This window comes from Gadus chalcogrammus, chromosome 3, assembly GCF_026213295.1.
Source record: "Gadus chalcogrammus isolate NIFS_2021 chromosome 3, NIFS_Gcha_1.0, whole genome shotgun sequence".
NCBI classification, from domain to species: domain Eukaryota; kingdom Metazoa; phylum Chordata; class Actinopteri; order Gadiformes; family Gadidae; genus Gadus; species Gadus chalcogrammus.
The window spans coordinates 22,286,220-22,303,719 of NC_079414.1; the positions used below are offsets into that span (position 1 = coordinate 22,286,220).

Sequence of the window (17,500 nt, forward strand, 5' to 3'; positions counted from 1 at the left end):
TGTTTGTGTGTGTGTGTGTCTGTGTGTCTCTCTGTATATTGCACCAGGGGTTCTCGGGTCTCTCCTGTAAAAATGTGCAGTGCAGAGCTCTGGTGGCTCAGGTCATGTCAATAGAGTCAGTGTGCTCGTTGAACAGCTAACGATGCTTCAATCAGGGCAGGTAAGGGTCCTACTGAAGGCTCCCATTGATAACCGTCCGGCCAGAGGCACAATGGACCAGAAGACCTCCGCATGCACACACACACACACACACGCACATGCGCACACGCACACACGCCAGCACACAAAGATGGCTTCCAACGAGGACTAATAGAAACTCCGGGGAGAATAATAAACCAAGTGGTGTTTGTGGACACAAGCGTTGTGGACTTTACGTGTGGATCCCCTTGCTGACCTTCTCAAAAACTTACCCAGAAAAGGGAGGATGATTGAATTGTATTGATGATCCCCCACCCTCCCTCACCCCTGCGATACGGATCCATCAGTGTATTGAACTGAATTCAGCTTAACGAGGAGACTGAAACTAATAAACATTACATTACCGTGCCCTTGACTGACTGCTTGATATGAATCAATCGCAAGTCAAACATGTATACATTTAGATGCAGAAGGTGGATTTCTGCTACCTTGGTGGAAGGCGCTGCTCAAAGCTCCCAGGACATGACCCGCTGTTTATTGGGTTAGACAAAAACAAAATGAAAAGCAGCACTGCCTGCCACCGCAGACAGACCCAAATGAATGCTTTTGTCCCATGCTGGGTGTCTCTATTTCTGGGTGAATGTGTTCTCCTTTAAATCTCATGCCGCTCTCAAACCACAAGAAGGACTTCACCGCTCTGCTACCTAGATGGTTCAATGTCCTCGGTCCTGTTCTCGGGAGAAAAGCCAGTGATTGAAATAATTAGACTTTGTTCTGCAATGGACACGGATCGGATTTTATCCAGTATGGTGTGGAATGTGTTTGATTTGGCCTGGCACAGGTTCTCTGTTTTAATATAGTTTGAAAGGGGTCTAGTTGGCCCCGTAGTTGGATACACTGGGTGAAGAAATTACACTTCGAAGACCATAATAAACCTTGTCCTGGTTTTGATTCATGCTGACTGCTGAAACAGGAGCATAAACACCCTTAATTCCTTGTTTGTACCTTCCCAAGTGTTTTCATTTTTTAGCCCTAATTAAAAATCCATATTACGATATTACATCCTGTCTTGTGTGAACCTTTTTAGAACAGCGACGGATCTGGAGGAAAGTGCCATCGCGTCCATCCGTAGTTCCACTGCGTTGTCTGCAGTTCTCCTTGCTTCAGGCAGCCAGTTCTTTATTTACTTCAGTCCCCTTATTCACCGGCTATTGCACCTGAGGGGATGACAGGTTCTGTCCTCGCTACAACGGGGGGAGGATAAGGAAAATGTAAGCGGGTGGAAGAGTCGGGATGGAGAATCATCTCGACTGCCAATCAAACGCACTGAGAGGAACGTTAGGCCCTCGGAGCTTCTGCCCGTTGCAGCACACACCCGTCTTCTCTCTCGAACGCCTACAATACTCGGATATTCTTTTTGATTGCATGGTTTTATGTGACGTTCTATAGCCAATGTGTGGAACTGGCCGGGAAACGATCACACAATGCTTTTTATGTTGCTGACTACTGGGACCAGACGTATGACGCATTCAGTGGGCACAGTGCAGTCTTACTGTGTCTTTATTGAAAGAAAAACTTTGTAGCTAAAGGTGGCGTTTTTGGTGCATAGGACAGTTTTGACTAATGGAGCTATTCTTAGTGTATAGGACCATTCTAATTAAAGCTGCCAGTTTTAGTGCATAGGGAAATGGTAACTACTTCTTTAGTGCACCGGGCAGTTTTAACTAAAGATGCCAAATATGTGCTAGAACTTAAGATTTTATGATGTTGTAGAGGCACACGCACGTACACACAATGGCGTCACACATGCACGCCTACACATACACAAACACGCAGACACCCACACTAATTATATTCGAGATACACATAGTATCATCAATACTATCATTTAATTTGATCGAATGTAATTATAATATTCAGAACATATTATACACCATTTTAACACAATCTAAGTACAGTCATCCAATTAAAAATTCAAAGAAGCTATTAACTTTTAACTTACGTAGGCTGATTATCAGGATAAATATGGCAATGTTGCTTACTGCACTGCCTTTAGGTATAAACTGAATCCTTTCAAGAATAGCATATAGGGAACCACTGAAGGAGGGTTTTTTGTTGGTTCGGCTGTCCTTGGGCCTGGAACAAGGAAATTGGTATATTTTAAGATGCGGCCTAGCTGTCTCGACCAAGGATAAGCTCTGACTCATGCTTTTACGAGGGCTTTTGATTTGTGTTCCACACACACACACACACACACACACACACAGTGTACACACACAGTGTAAACACACAGACACATGGTACACACACACACACACACACACACACACACTGCTCTTTAAACCTCTTTTTTCCCCATCAAATAAAGTGGACCTTGTTCGTACGTCGACCCAGTTATGGCATGCGTTCAGCCTCCGTGTCTCTTATAGATATGCCCTATAGATGCGTCTCAGCGTTTAGCTGTGCCATCTTTTACAGCTCGACACTCTGTAGCCACCCAGTGTAGAGCAGCACCGCCGACGGCAAACGGATTCGGATTTCGAGAACCCGTTGCAGATATTCAGCACAGCAAAATGATACGGTAGCCCGACGGCGTTCCTGACAAGAAGGGAGGTGTCAGTGAACAGGGAATCTGTGGGGGCACCGGGAGAAGGAACACGTGCCTGGACCGTGGGGCATTATCGGCATGCCTCGCTCCGGGGATGCATCGCTGAAGAGCCAATAGCGTGGCCCGGTTGGCCGTGAGGTGCTCATGCAGGATGTACTGTAACAGGCTTGGATGAGGGGGACCATTGTGCCCTGGTCCTGGATATAAAGACACTCTTTGTGTGTGTGTGTGTGTGTGTGTGTGTGTGTGTGTGTGTGTGTGTGTGTGTGTGTGTGTGTGTGTGTGTGTGTGTGTGTGTGTGTGTGTGTGTGTGTGTGTGTGTGTGTGTGTGTGTGTGTCAGAAAGAGAGAGAGAGAAACTGGGAGAGAAGGGCTATCATATTGTCCCACTCCCAGAGAGGCAGAGAGCACCAACATTGTGCTATGAGACACAAGCACAGTTATTCTACACTCTATCATCATGTGCTTAGCCTGGCTCGGCCCAGACATAACTGGGCCGGGCCGGGCCAGGCCAGGCTAAGCTAAGCCGGCCGAGGTGTCCGTGTCCTAGTTCTCACTCGGAGGGGAACTGAGGAGACTGCTCGCAGCGTTGCCCCACAGCCGCGGCAGGGAGCTGCCAGAAGCAGGGGGCTATATTTAGGATGAATGAACACAGTTAAGCCCTTCAACGGGACGCTTCGAGGGTTGACTGGGAGGCATGGGGAGGGAGTGACGGAAATGGTGGCTCCGAAGTGCGGAGGGAGAGGAGAGAACAAGGGAGAGGTACAGGGAGAGGCGAGAGAGACGGGAGTGTAGCAGGAGTCGTGGCGTGGTGGATCTGTCCGTCCGTCTCTCTCTTATGTGTGTCTTCCTTTTATTCAGCGCAAGGTTTCTCAGTCGAACAGAAGCCATAGTGGTGTGTGAATGGAAACCTTTCCAACCAGCCTTGGCTTGTTCAGGGGGATGCTGCTCATGGCCTTATATCCATTCAATGAAGCCTAAACATTTCGGTCTCGGAGGTTTATCAAGTTTACGACGCTTGAGAGTCGCCCGAGGCCTTGTGTTGGTTGTTTGATGACTCGCATTGTGTGGTATTTCTCGTTATCCGGAGATATTTCTAATGTGTGCGGGGGAATGTGCTAAATGCTGCCGCTTGATGGCTTTCTGCACCGGGTGAAGGCTGGAGGATCGGAGAGAAGGAAACTGTCAACCTTGAGTTGTTGATCCATCGGAGAAAGGAAAAAGTACTGGGCCCAGGTATGAGCTGGTGGAGGGAAAGATTTGCCTCTCCGCCGAAAGGCCTCCAAGAGGAGCGAAGAAGTGAAGACAGACAAAGCAGAAATTGATTGCAAAAGAAAATTGGGCGACACAATGGAAATCCATTCGAGAAACGAGGGCACATATGCCTTTGATTTCCAAATGAACACTTTCTTTAAATTGATCACAGATTATTCGTTCTTGGAATTACATCAACTGTTCAAACACGATCAAAAACATTTATTCTTTATCTATTCTTCTCTAGTTCTTATAACTCCCCCCCCCCCTTACCCCCTTATACCACTCCCAACTCTCCCCCTCAGCCACAGCCCACAACCTCCCCCGGTCTTGAGCCCAACACTCCCTGACTGGTCCTGAGGTCTTGCCCATCACTGTACATCCCTGGGGGAGAGGGGGGGGGGGGGGGTCTCTCCGTCCAGCGCTGCTCGGGTGTCTGGCTGTTAAATTTGTTGGCACCCCTATTATATTAATTACGGTAGCCATTTACCTGTTACTAGGGAGTGCACAGTGACGACTACGGACTTGGTGTGCCGGTAGTTTTTCCGCCGTTGTGGCGATGCTGTAATGTTATGCCGTGGAGAGCTTGAAATAAATGGACTAAACAAGTTGTATAAGAAAAAATATTTGGAATTTAACTCGGCATCACACCGACCTGTGTGAGGTTCTGCTTGCCCCCTGAAGCATCCTTGCAGCGGCAGCGGCACGCCGGGACATAATCTTTATGAACAAGACCGCAGTCTGAAAAAGAAGATGTCTCCTCACAGATAATACCAGCTCGTTCTCCAGTTTTCCTTGCTCTCCCTGATGTCGGCTTATTTAAAAGCATGCAGATTGTCGAGTGGACTGCGCACTGCAGCAACTTGCATACATCTCCCGTGAGGCGTGCGAAGCTCAACCCCGACGCTGGGCAACGACTAACTTTCCGTGTCGTTTATTATTTTCCACAACCTACGCCGAACACGCCTTCACACGCGCTGTGATGAGAAACAGGATGGGGACTGTTATCTCAAGGCCAGTGGCATGGCCAGTGGATACAGAGGCCTCTGGCTGAGTGGGTGACACCTCAACTAGATTACATCTCTAACAGTGTTCACTGTACGTGAGCCCCCAAGACCCTCAAACCTAAGCCATCGCAATGAGCGCAATGAGAAAGATAGTGCGCCCCCACAAACCCCAGTTAACTCTGCCTGGTTTCGAGGATATCTTCTTAAACAGTTGGAGGTTTTTTCTCCATGGCAGGTGGCCTGTTGCTATAACGCAATGATGTTATCATCCACATAATCTCTTTTTCTCTCTCCCCTGTTGCCCGTCTATTTTCCACCTCGCACGCTTGCTTGCTATTTCCAACCTCCCAGTCATTTCCCCCGTCACACCTTTCTGAAACACGGAGACACACGCACACACATTTCTATTCGATAGGCACCGGTTTCGCCGTGTCGCCGTGTGGATGGCGACGAGGAAACTCAGAGGCTTCTAAGGTGGGGCTAGGTCATGGGTCAGGGGTCAGGGCACAGGCTGGCGTGCGTCAAACATCCCTCCAGGTTCAATGATACCTGTTATAAGAAACGCCAAACTCATTCTTTTTTACTCTTTTCGTGGCATTTCACTGTGTAAGCGCAACAGTGGCAAAAAATGTCACCCCTAGAACATTACATTGACGTGAAAATGATATGTTAAGCACAGAGCCAGCATGGGGTTGCTTATTCTGGAAGGTTCACTAACACTTTGCGTTGCCACCACGGCTTAAGGCCCCCTCACATGCTAGTCCCGGAAAGTGCAGAGGGAATAGGCTGTGGCCACCAGCTCCCCTGGCACCAGCTGTGTCGCTTTCTCGTGTTTGTTTGCTGGATGATGAAGGGAACAAGTGAAAGAACAGGGCTGACTGGATCCCCGCACCTGTTGCCTCTTTCACACACACGCACGCCCCCTCGCTCACACACGGGCGCACAGCACATAGCCGCATGCCTCAGTGACATAGCCCGGACCCAGATCAGTGTTTCAAAGCAAATTAAATCCCTACCACGGGCACGTACGCACGGATATACACGTGCACGCACGCAGGAATGCACGCGCACAGTCGTGCGCGCGCAAGCACACACACACACACACACACACACACACACACACACACACACACACACACACACACACACACACACACACACACACACACACACACACACACACACACACACTCTGATAAACAGAAACACACTCACAAACACACGCACACACACTATACTCTCTATGAAAAACACACACACACACACACAAACACCGACAAACACAAGCACACAAAGACATGCAATATTAATAAAGCCTTACGGGGGTAGTTGTGTGTTATTGCGATCAAGGTAACGCTGGCCGGCACTCATGACTAGGGCAGCAATTTGTTTTGCAATGTGGGGCCAACTGGCTATCTTGGGGGCACAACTGCGGGTGATTGCAGTTGGAAAGGAGACCCCCCCCCCCCCCCCCACCCCCCCTCTGCTCCAGAGCACCCACCCTCTAAGTCCTCTTCCAGACATCTGCCTCTCTGAAACCTAATATCACCAGGCAGCACTAATGCATGTCCGTGCTTGCTGGTATCATGCGGCCCATTAGATTGTGTCCTTCTGTCTCCTGAATCCCAGCTGGGCTAAGTAGCAGAAGAGGGGAGAGGAGAGGAGAGGAGGAGAGGGGGGAGAAGAAGTGGAGGTGAGAGGAGATGAGGAGAGGAGGAGAGGAGAGGGGGAGAAGAAGAGGAGGAGTGGAGAGGAGAAGAGGGGAGGAGAGGAGAAGAGGGGAGGAGAGGAGAAGAGAGGGGGCGGGGGGGGGGGGAGAGAGGAGAAGGCAGGGTTTGTTTGTTCAAACTTTTCCACGCCTGACACGTGGGTCAACCCCTTAATGTCCCTGGCCCTATATCTTATTCACTGTCCACCGTTGTTACATAAAGAAAATCCTAAAAAGCGTAGTTAAATTAAACTCCAAATGAGTTTAACACAGTTTAAGGCTAATGTGACGATGACCTGGTTAGCAAGCCAATAAACAGCCCGTGTAAAACGGTGACGTGACTTCTGATGACATGATGTTGTGCGTCAAACGGATTGGGTTTTTAATTTGCTGTTGAACCTCGACTGATTTCCACACGGTCACATCTGAGACTGAACACGACTCTGTCTCCCTGACTGATGGGGGAACCAATCAGAACAGCTGAGCAGTGAACAGTGGAAAGGAATCACATGTTCCTCCTGTCATGTGGGCTCATGGGTTCTTTGTGTGTTTGTGTGTGTGTGTGTGTGTGTGTGTGTGTGTGTGTGTGTGTGTGTGTGTGTGTGTGTGTGTGTGTGTTTGGGGGGGGGGGGGGTTGTGGGTGTGTGTGACTGTGTTGTGATTTCTCTGTTGGTGTTAGGTAATGCCCATATCCATCCTGTCTGTCTCACTCTATCACAGCCCTGCTCAATCTTGGGGGAACTTCTTCCACACAGCTCCCCTTTGGTACTCACTCACTCACTCATCACCCATTCACTCACTCACTCACTCACTCACTCACTCACTCACTCACTCACTCACTCACTCACTCACTCACTCACTCACTCACTCACTCACTCACTCACTCACTCACTCACTCACTCACTCACTCACTCACTCACTCACTCACTCACTCACTCACTCACTCACTCATCACCCATTTACTCACTCACTCACTCACTCACTCACTCACTCACTCACTCACTCACTCACTCACTCACTCACTCACTCACTCACTCACTCACTCACTCACTCATCACCCATTTACTCACTCACTCACTCACTCACTCACTCACTCACTCACTCACTCACTCACTCACTCACTCACTCACTCACTCACTCACTCACTCACTCACTCACTCACTCACTCACTCACTCATCACCCATTTACTCACTCACTCACTCACTCACTCACTCACTCACTCACTCACTCACTCACTCACTCACTCACTCACTCACTCACTCACTCACTCACTCACTCACTCACTCACTCACTCACTCACTCACTCACTCACTCACTCACTCACTCACTCACTCACTCACTCACTCACTCACTCACTCACTCACTCACTCACTCACACAAACAACGACAACAGCCCACCCAACAAAAGTCACGGCAGCAGACATCCTTACAACTTCGCTCCGACACCGACCCCCCCACTGCTCCATGTATGGCGTCTCTATTCTTAGTACGTGCGCACGGCGATATGAAAATAAGTGGGGGCTAGGCTTTGAGTTGTTGTCTCGTCTGCTGTTCCTTCCCGCCTGGTTCCCTCCCCCCATCGTCTGTTCAGAGCAGTGCGGCGGTGCAAATCGCCCTGTTAGCAATCGTCTTGTTAGTCAATCACACGAGTGCCGTTGCCGTGGCGCCCTAGTAGGCTCAGCGACAGCCCATAGTGAGTCTACCTCAGTGGCTCTGGGGTGCCTGACCTCTGCAGACGACCTCTTGTGCTCGTAACCCTTGACCAGAGGACAGGGAACTTTGGTTGGGGCGCTCTTAGGATGCACAGCAGAGTGTCCCCATGACGCGATCATGGGCGTGGAGTTCTGTTGTTCTGTGTTGGGACTCTGTGCGGATGAATGGAAACATCAATGGAAACCTTGATCATATATTTACGCGTGCCAGGTACTCTACCCCTGTGGGAGTTAAGCTTGTTATCATTTGAAACCATTTTTATTGACATTGATCCCCTTGTACAAAATGGATACATTCTCCAGTCCCCTAAACGTAATTTCATATTTCAAGAAAGAATATTTAGTACAAAAATGATTCGAATGTCAGTATGATGTTCAACCTGCTTTGGGGTTCAGAGCTTGTGAGTATGTACTCTTGTTTTCTAAGAACATATGCAATAACAATGGCAACAACATGGGGCCTAAGAGAGTGGTTGGTGTTGTGTTGTGCAGCATCATTAAAATGGAAAGGAAATTATTTCCGCACCAACCACTGTGCTTGATGGACACCAGACACTCCATCTCCAGCTGCTCGGAATCCAACCGTCAAAACAGGATGTCCGCCCTATTCGCCTGTTTTGCGATCCAAGCGGCAAGAAAGACCTACGTAGCATCGAGTAGCCGTACTGATGAGCTTTGGTCAGTTCATGGATGGCCCTTCGTTGTTTGTCATCTCTGAACCCTAATATGCTTTGGCGATCGTTCAAAATATGTATTTTGTGATGTATTGTATTGCTTTTCTGTGCTATTCTACTCTACGACTTTCTATCCAGTTGAACATATTAAACACACGTAATACTGTGCATGGGAATAGCTATGTGAAATCTAGTGAATGTGTATGGTGAATGTGTGTGCTGCTGGTCATATCATACAGCTAAACGCAGGCCTGTCATTTTGTCATCCGAACTCTCTAACAATAGAGGGAAAAGGGCCTTCTTGCTTTCCTCTCTCTTTCACCTGACTCCAAACGCTTCAGCCAGTGGTCTAGGGCTGCCGAGGCTCGGCCAATCACGGCGCTCTAAGACTCTGCCTTTCAGTTGCTCCGTGCTGGTTACCAAGGAGACAGTGGAGTAAAGTCTGGGAAGTGCAGCAGCAATGGTTTCGGCGGTAGATTCTCATCTCTCCTTTAATGTCCTGGGAAATGCCTTATCTCAGCCTGTTAATGAGGTGTGTGTGTGTGTGTGTGTGTTTGTGTGTGTGTGTGTGTGTGTGTGTGTGTGTGTGTGTGTGTGTGTGTGTGTGTGTGTGTGTGTGTGTGTGTGTGTGTGTGTGTGTGTGCGTGTGCGTCTGTGTGTGATGCAGAGTAATTAACAGTAAAAAAGGACATTGCAAATACCTAATTTCTGACACTCAGCATGGACGTCATACTAGTGCCATAGATATTTGAACATGCCCCACATACATCCACCCCCCCCCACTCCCCTGACCAGACACCTGTCCCCCCACCATGCTCTGTCTGGTCCCAGAATTCCCGGCGGTACCCTCACATGCGTTCCCGGCGCCAGGAATCTGTCTGGGACGAGGAAGAGAGAGGGAGAGGGAGGAAAAAAGTAGGGGAGATATATTTTGGGGCTGGGGGAGGAGAGGGGGGGGGGGGGGGGGGGGAGGACATTGAAACCATGTCAACACCAAGCGGTTAATGAAGTGCTGGCCTTGGCCCAGTTGTCGACAGTGGTGGACTGGACTAAGGGGAAGGGGTGCGTTACCCCTGGTAACCAATAAAGTGTAAAAGTGTTGATTGTAGCAGATTTGTCCGGAAGCTAGTGGCCAAGAGCCTAACGAGGAGGGACACACACGCACGCACGCGCACATGCACCGTACACACAGTAGGACACACACAGTCACACACATACACACACACACACACACACACACACACACACACACACACACACACACACACGCACACAGTAAGTCACACGTTGCCTCACATAACCTGATCACTGTATAACTCTGAGAGGCGTGTTCCTCTATTATCATTACACTCGGTTATTTCTATCATATTATTTTTAAGGTGTTTGTTCTTATGTATTGTGTATATGTTAGTACCATTGTACACATTGTCTTTACATTTGTCTGCACATCGACATGCCTGCCAGGCTGTTTGTTCATCTGTTTCCCCTGGCTGTCAACACACACACCCAGACACACAGACACAGACAGACGCACCAAGCAGATGTCTCCTCTCCCTTTCAACGCTGTCTGTCATTCTGCCCCCCCCCCCCCCCCCCCCCCCCCCTCTCCTCTCCCACCACTCTCTTAACACTCCTTGGTTTCTCCTCTTCCCTCTACTTTTCTGCACTGCCATAATTTAAACCCTCTCTACGCAGCACAACGCATATGCTGCAAGAACGGGCAGAGGTGTGTTTGTTAATTGATGCATAGGGCGCTGTAGGTGTACGGGCCGATTCGGAGCGCTCGTCCGCATTAAGGCAGGATTTAAGTGCAGAGTTATGTCTGGACAGGGTCGATCTTTTTATGCGCTTTTCATGCATCTATTCTCCCTATTTACCTTCCACTGCAGTCGGCGTTTGTGTGAATATCTTCAGCTGGCGAGCTAATCCATCTCCCGCTAATGTTCAGAAGTGCAATTGTGTCCTTTTTGTTTTTTACTGATGACTATTACGAATTCAAACTAAAAGAGCTTTGCTACCATTCGGTTGCTTGGCACACATGCAAGACGCACTTGTGAGTGAATTAAAAAAATTGTTGACACAAATTGAATTACATTTTGCAGTAATGTGATTACAGATGACATACTCATCGAGTCATTAGTCACCGTTGGTCACGATGTGGAACCAGACACTGCTTAACGTATCCAACATTAGTCGGATCGCGGTGACGATAACAAGCTGTGAGTATCACTCGTCCTCCTCCATAAAGAGACCGCACAACTCACCGTGTGAATAATATCAAACAGTGACTAGAGAGGGGAGCGTTTTCCTTTTTGCAATACAACCAGACATGACACCCTGCTGTGTGTGTGTGTGTGTGTGTGTGTGTGTGTGTGTGTGTGTGTGTGTGTGTGTGTGTGTGTGTGTGTGTGTGTGTGTGTGTGTGTGTTGTGCACGCACGGGTGTGTGTGTGTGTTCAGCACGAACAACCGCCCAAGCAAATGTTGCCACGGGTTGTGGGCTCGAATCCCGCTGGGGACTCCCACACAGTTTCTGCTCTGTAGCTGCAGTCACGGTGAACAGCCGTGTATGATAACTGCTACATTATGAAACACTTTTACACATTTGGACTCAGTGTGGCTCCCCCTTTCTGAAATCGTTCTTCTTTCTCTTCCACAGATGCAAATTCTTGACAAGTTCCCGATCGAGGGAGGACAGAAGGACCCCAAGAAGAGGATCATTCCCTTTCTCCCAGGTAACTACACGCTCACCCCCAAGACCGGGTACCATTCCAGTACGGCTGTGTTGTGGGAGTTAGTAGCAACTTTGCCGGGAGGGGCACGTAAAAGGTTATGTCCGTTTGACGTCTGATTCCTCGAGCGAGCGAGCCAATCAGAGGACTCCGCTGAGGACATGTTTAAATGCGTTTCATCTTCGTTCATCTTAACGTGCCAAAGCTTTTTCGGGTTTATCCGATTAACAAAATGAATGCGGCTTATTTTGTTTGCAAGCAAGCTTTCTTCAAGAATTGCTGTAAACGGGTCAGGCTCCGAAAATAAAGTCTCAATCCACGAGTTTTAAGACAGTTTGCATCCATAAGTGTGCATTACCGCCATCTGCTGGTCTGTCACTCTGCCCATCTAATCCGGCAGTGCTTTGCCGTGTGTGGAAGGGCCCAGGCCAAGACGGAAATCGTGTAGAACGTAGCCGCATGTGACGAGAGTGAAAATCACTATTGGGGCCTGAAAGACTATCCCAGTAATTTACAGGGAACTATGTGTGAAGGCTGTTGATGATGTTATTTGCCGATGGATGTGTTTGTGTGACTGTGTTTGTGAATGTGTGTCTTCAATGTCTGGGTGTGTGTATATTTCTAAGTGTGTGTGTGTGTGTGTGTGTGTGTGTGTGTAAGTGTGTACTCTGTATGTCTTTGTGTGTGTGTGTGTGTGTGTGTGTGTGTGTGTGTGTAAGTGTTTGTCCTTGTGTGTATGTCTGTGTGTGTGTGTGTGTGTGTGTGTGTTTGTCCTTGTGTGTGTGTTTTTGTGTCTGCATGTGTCTATGTCTGTGTAGAAATGTCTTTGTGTGTGTGTTTGTCTGTCTGTCTGTATGTCTTTGTGTGTGTGTGTGTGTGTGTGTGTGTGCATGCATGTATGTCTTTGTGTGTGTCTGTGTATATGTGAATCTATATGTGCATGTTGCGCACTGCCTCAGCATTGATCCGAGTGGTGAAGCGGGCAGGAGGAATATCTCACGGTCAAACGGTGGGAGTGAAACGCGGTGGCCGCCTCCAGGATAACATGAGAGTGATCGATGGCTCTGCTTGCATCCGCTTGATTACCATAGGAGGCTGACATCATTGCTGCTATTTGTGCGGTTGACGTGCACGCCTGCGTTGTTTCTTTTTATGTTAACACTTGCATAGCGTTTCTTGTATATATGTGTTGGTTTTCTCGCATCCTTCTTTTTCTATGCCGTTTTCCAAGTGCATGTGTTTGTCTTTTGTTCAATGTGAATCGAAGGATTCATTCCTGTAATTAAAGTGGTGGAGACGCACTTTGCTTGTTGTTTCACTCAGAGAATATGTGTGTGTGTTAGTGTGTGTGTGTGTGTGTGTGTGTAAAAAATTACACAAATTTATTAAAACTGTTCTATTGACGAGGCACTAAGCGTGTAGTTAGCTCCTTCAAAGTAAGAGCACAGCTAGTGTTGAGTGATAGGGTAGGAAGGGACTGCTGTATATCATAGGCTGTAACTACAGTATGGACGTCACAGCCTTGATGTCACCCGTCATTCGACCCACTGCGGTTATGAAGCCACAGATTTCATGCTATGGGAAAGTGGTTGACGTTTAGCAACCAACTGGGGAAACAACCCATATTTGGCTTATTGACGGTGGGAATTGAGTGGTTCCATTGCTGTAGTCAATGGACAAAAGTCACTCGTATGAAATCCTGGATCACTCTTCAATGGAATAAAAACGTCAAACCGTACATCAAAAAACATATTACATGTTGAGTGGAACAAAGCACTGAGCTTCTAGTTCAACGAAGCAAAACGCACTTGCTTTCTAAAGTATTAGGAGGGTGGAAGGGTGGAACTACACGTGAGTCACCTCTGCAGTGGCGTCACAAACAGGCCTTGTGGTCATTTTATCCTCCTCTAGACAGGGAAAGCACGCCCCCTGGAGTAACTACAAGTAGAGTTAACGCAAGATTGAACTCCAACCCAGAGTGCAACTTTTAAAACAGAAACAATCAGTTAAATTGTGCCGTTTAATTTATGAGATTGTCGGTATTTGTTGCCATCGGCATGTGCTACAGATATATCTAGATCATTACGCTTTAAAACGGGAATACATATATGAATAAATCTCCAATACAGAGCGAGAGAGAGAGAGACTGTGGCAGACTTGGTTCTGCCCTGTTTGTTTTGCTAGAGGCTCTCCTGATGCCACCAGAACAAACAACAAACCCCCCCCTGTCTTTCCACACACTCCCTTCCCGTTTTGTCTGTCTGTCTGTCTGTCTGTCTGTCTGTCTGTCTGTCTGTCTGTCTGTCTGTCTGTCTGTCTGTCTGTCTGTCTGTCTGTCTGTCTGTCTGTCTGTCTGTCTGTCTCTCTGTCTGTCTGTCTGTCTGTCTGTCTGTCTGTCTGTCTGTCTGTCTGTCTGTCTGTCTGTCTGTCTGTCTGTCTGTCTGTCTGTCTGTCTGTCTGTCTGTCGGTCGGTCTGTCGGTCTGTATTACATGTTGTGCAACAGCATTGCAGGACCACCAGAACGTCCACCTGCTGGCTCTGTCGGTCGGTGGCGCCACATGCACCGCATTACGATTTGTTTAGCACGTTAACTAGCAGCGTCCTCGCTCGCTCGTGATGAGCGCCCCCAATATTGACTGTGGAACACTTAGAAGAGGGGAAATAAGACCAACGCAAAGTGCCTCGGCTTCATAGCGTGGAGGAGTTCATATCATCAACCCATTACACTCTACCATCATGTCTCTGCATTTATATTTTGCAATAAGGGGGTTTTGCTGAGGCTTTTATCCAAAGCGACTTAACAATTCATGCACACATTCACACACCGACGGCGGAGTCAACCATGCAAGGCGACAGCCAGCTCGTCAGGAGCAGTCGGGGTGAGGCGTCGTCTCGCTCAGGGACACCTCGTCACTCGGGCAGGAGGAGCCGGGGATCCAGCTAGCAACCTTCTGGTTATCAGTCGACCAGCCGTACTTCCTGAGCTGCTGCCGCTCCCCACTGCTTCACACACGCAGAACCGTCCAAAGGCACGGGAACACACTCCGCCGCAGCAGTGGCACTCGCCTGGCGGGCTGTCGTGGATCATGCATCGCCACACTGTGCCACTTCACACGACTCCCCAGGAAAACACCGGGTGGGATTAGCCACAGTTTGAGGGGATCGCGTAACACATCCGTCTGGGCTTGGAGGACGTCTTTAGAACGGTGGTGATGTCACTTCCTGTGAGGGCAGAAACCCCTGCAGGCTTTTTGGCGGGGGGGGGGGGGGGGGGGAGGGGAAAGGGTGGACATCCTTTGATCCCCCCACAACCACACCCCCCCCCAACCCACCCCCAAGTGATAGGAGGGTGAGGGTCTTAGAAAGAACCACTGTGTTTATAAATCCTATTTGCTCTTTGGAAATCCAATCCGCAAGCAGAGGTCGTGGAATCCATAAGGGGGGGCAGAAAAAAAGCAGCTAAAGCCCGGAGGCTAAGAAGGCCTTTGTAGTGAAAGGCTGGGGGAGGTGCTACTGATATCTGCTGGCAGACCAGGGTACTACATAAACAAATAATAAGTTCCGCTTTGAACCCAAAAAAATATAGAATTTTGTGTACTGGCTGTTGTGCGTCTCACAAACATGTTTGCAACTATTGCCTCATCTTACCTGTCTGTCTCTCCCTCTCTCTCTCTCTCTCTCTCTCTCTCTCTCTCTCTCTCTCTCTCTCTCTCTCTCTCTCTCTCTCTCTCTCTCTCTCTCTCTCTCTCTCTCTCAGGTAAAATCCTGTTCCGAAGGAGCCATGTGCGAGACGTGGCCATGAAGAGGCTGCGCTTCATCGATGACTACTGCAGGGTAAGACAGGAACTCCTAATATGGGCCTTCCATGACCTGACTCATACCTTTATTCTTTGAATGTGTTGCTCAGCTTCTCCTAGGCCTAATCTCATTGGGTAGAAAAAAGTGTGGCCTCCACACAGCCTTGAAAACCAAAATAAACACACAAAAAAAACGAACTTGAATAGAAACGCTTACAGATCAAAGGACACCGAGTCACTACTCACTTCCTGTTTGGAACCGGCCCCTCTTCTCTCTTATGCCTTTCTTTGCGTATAGCGTGCCCCCTCCTCCAATCCTTTCATTCTGCCTTCCTTCCTTCGGTCCTTCCTCCCTTTTGTATTTACTTTCCCTCCTTTTTCTCTGCACATTGCCAGGGAGGAGAGTACTCTGTGCACACCACGCAGCCACATAAAAACATGGCTGACACAGCGAGCTCGCTGTGTCAGCCATGTTTTTATGTGGCTGCGTGGTGTGTGCACAGACTACTCTAACCTCACATGTTGCTGTGTTGTTGCCTGGTGTGCACAGGACTCTGGCCCCACATGTTTCTGTGAGCCATGTTTTTGTGGGGCATGTTTTTGTGAGGTTTCTCCAGAGGCCTGGCTATTCTTGTTCGTTAGATAGCTTCCCGTTATGAGCATTCGATATTCCACACGCTAACAAATCAACCAATAACTTAGAAGGACGTCTGTTAGTTAACATTCTAATGGTTTCAGCGATTGCGTTAAGTCGAAAGGGAACTTGTGAAATGAACTCAACATTTGTTAGGTCACAGCTTAATGATATCAGCGATTTGCTTTTACTCATAAGGGAACTCAACATGACCCCGTAATTACAATAACAGTCACTGACCTCTGTGTAATGTTTAGGCTTTTCAGTGTTTTGTACTGCATCCGGTATGATTAGACAAATGAGGGTCACCACATGCCCATTCTCATGAGGATCTGGCTCCCTCAAGGATTCTGGGACAGCAATGTCATCCACTTGAAATCTCTACTGTCACCGAGTTCATCCCACGGTTGTTAACTGCTAGATACGAAGATTTGAACTCTAAATAATAGTAATATAATAGTAGTTATCATAATCTTCACGATCATTTTTCATGCGCTGCACTTCTGCTGGATTATGCTCCAGGTACATCAATATTAATAACTTTGGCAAGATCATGAAATAATAATGAATGATGGACAGCATACTGAAGGCTCAGACACAAGCTTGAGTTTGATTCAAACCAAAAACTGAAAGGTGAAAAAACATGAAATAAAGTGAATATTAATTAATAAATTATGCGTGTTCATTTGCCGAAATGTTTGACAGCTCTGCTACTAAACTCTAGTCAAATGAGACGTCTTTTTCAATCTAGTCATGGAAGTCTTCCCTGGAATAGGGAATCACTCCCTTGTGTTCCTCCTCAAGATATCCTCCCATTCCCTCTGGCTTTCGGGGAGTTTCTCCTTGACCTTTTGACGGAGGCCTGTGAAGCCCCTTGGTGCTGAGGCTGTGATAAAAGCTTGTACAAACAAACTGGACTTGATGTGAAATTGTGAGAATTAGATTTTGACTGTGGGCTGGGAAGAGCAGTCCCTTCGTATTCTCATCTGATCAACGATTTTCTCTCTCTCTCTCTCTCTCTCTCTCTCACCCCCTCTCTCTCTCTCTCTCTCTCTCTCTCTCTCTCTCTGTGTCTGTCTCTCTCTCGAACCCTCTCTCTCTCTCTCTCGTACCCTCTCTCTCTCTCTCTCTCTCTCTCTCTCTCTCTCTCTCTCTCTCTCTCTCTCTCTCTCTCTCTCTCCCCCTCTTTCTCTCTCTCTCTCTCTCTCTCTCTCTCCCTCCCTCTCTCTCTCTCTC

General features: G+C 48.2%; 1 protein-coding gene across 1 annotated transcript in view; it reads left to right on the forward strand.

Moving 5' to 3' along the window:
* sh3pxd2aa (SH3 and PX domains 2Aa) overlaps window positions 1-17,500 on the forward strand; it is an 85,678-nt gene that overhangs the window by 11,677 nt on the left and 56,501 nt on the right. Inside the window, exons 3-4 of the mRNA XM_056586777.1 lie at window positions 11,760-11,835; window positions 15,591-15,667. Of these exons, the coding sequence (XP_056442752.1) occupies window positions 11,760-11,835; window positions 15,591-15,667 (153 nt within the window). The remainder of the gene's footprint in view (window positions 1-11,759; window positions 11,836-15,590; window positions 15,668-17,500) is intronic.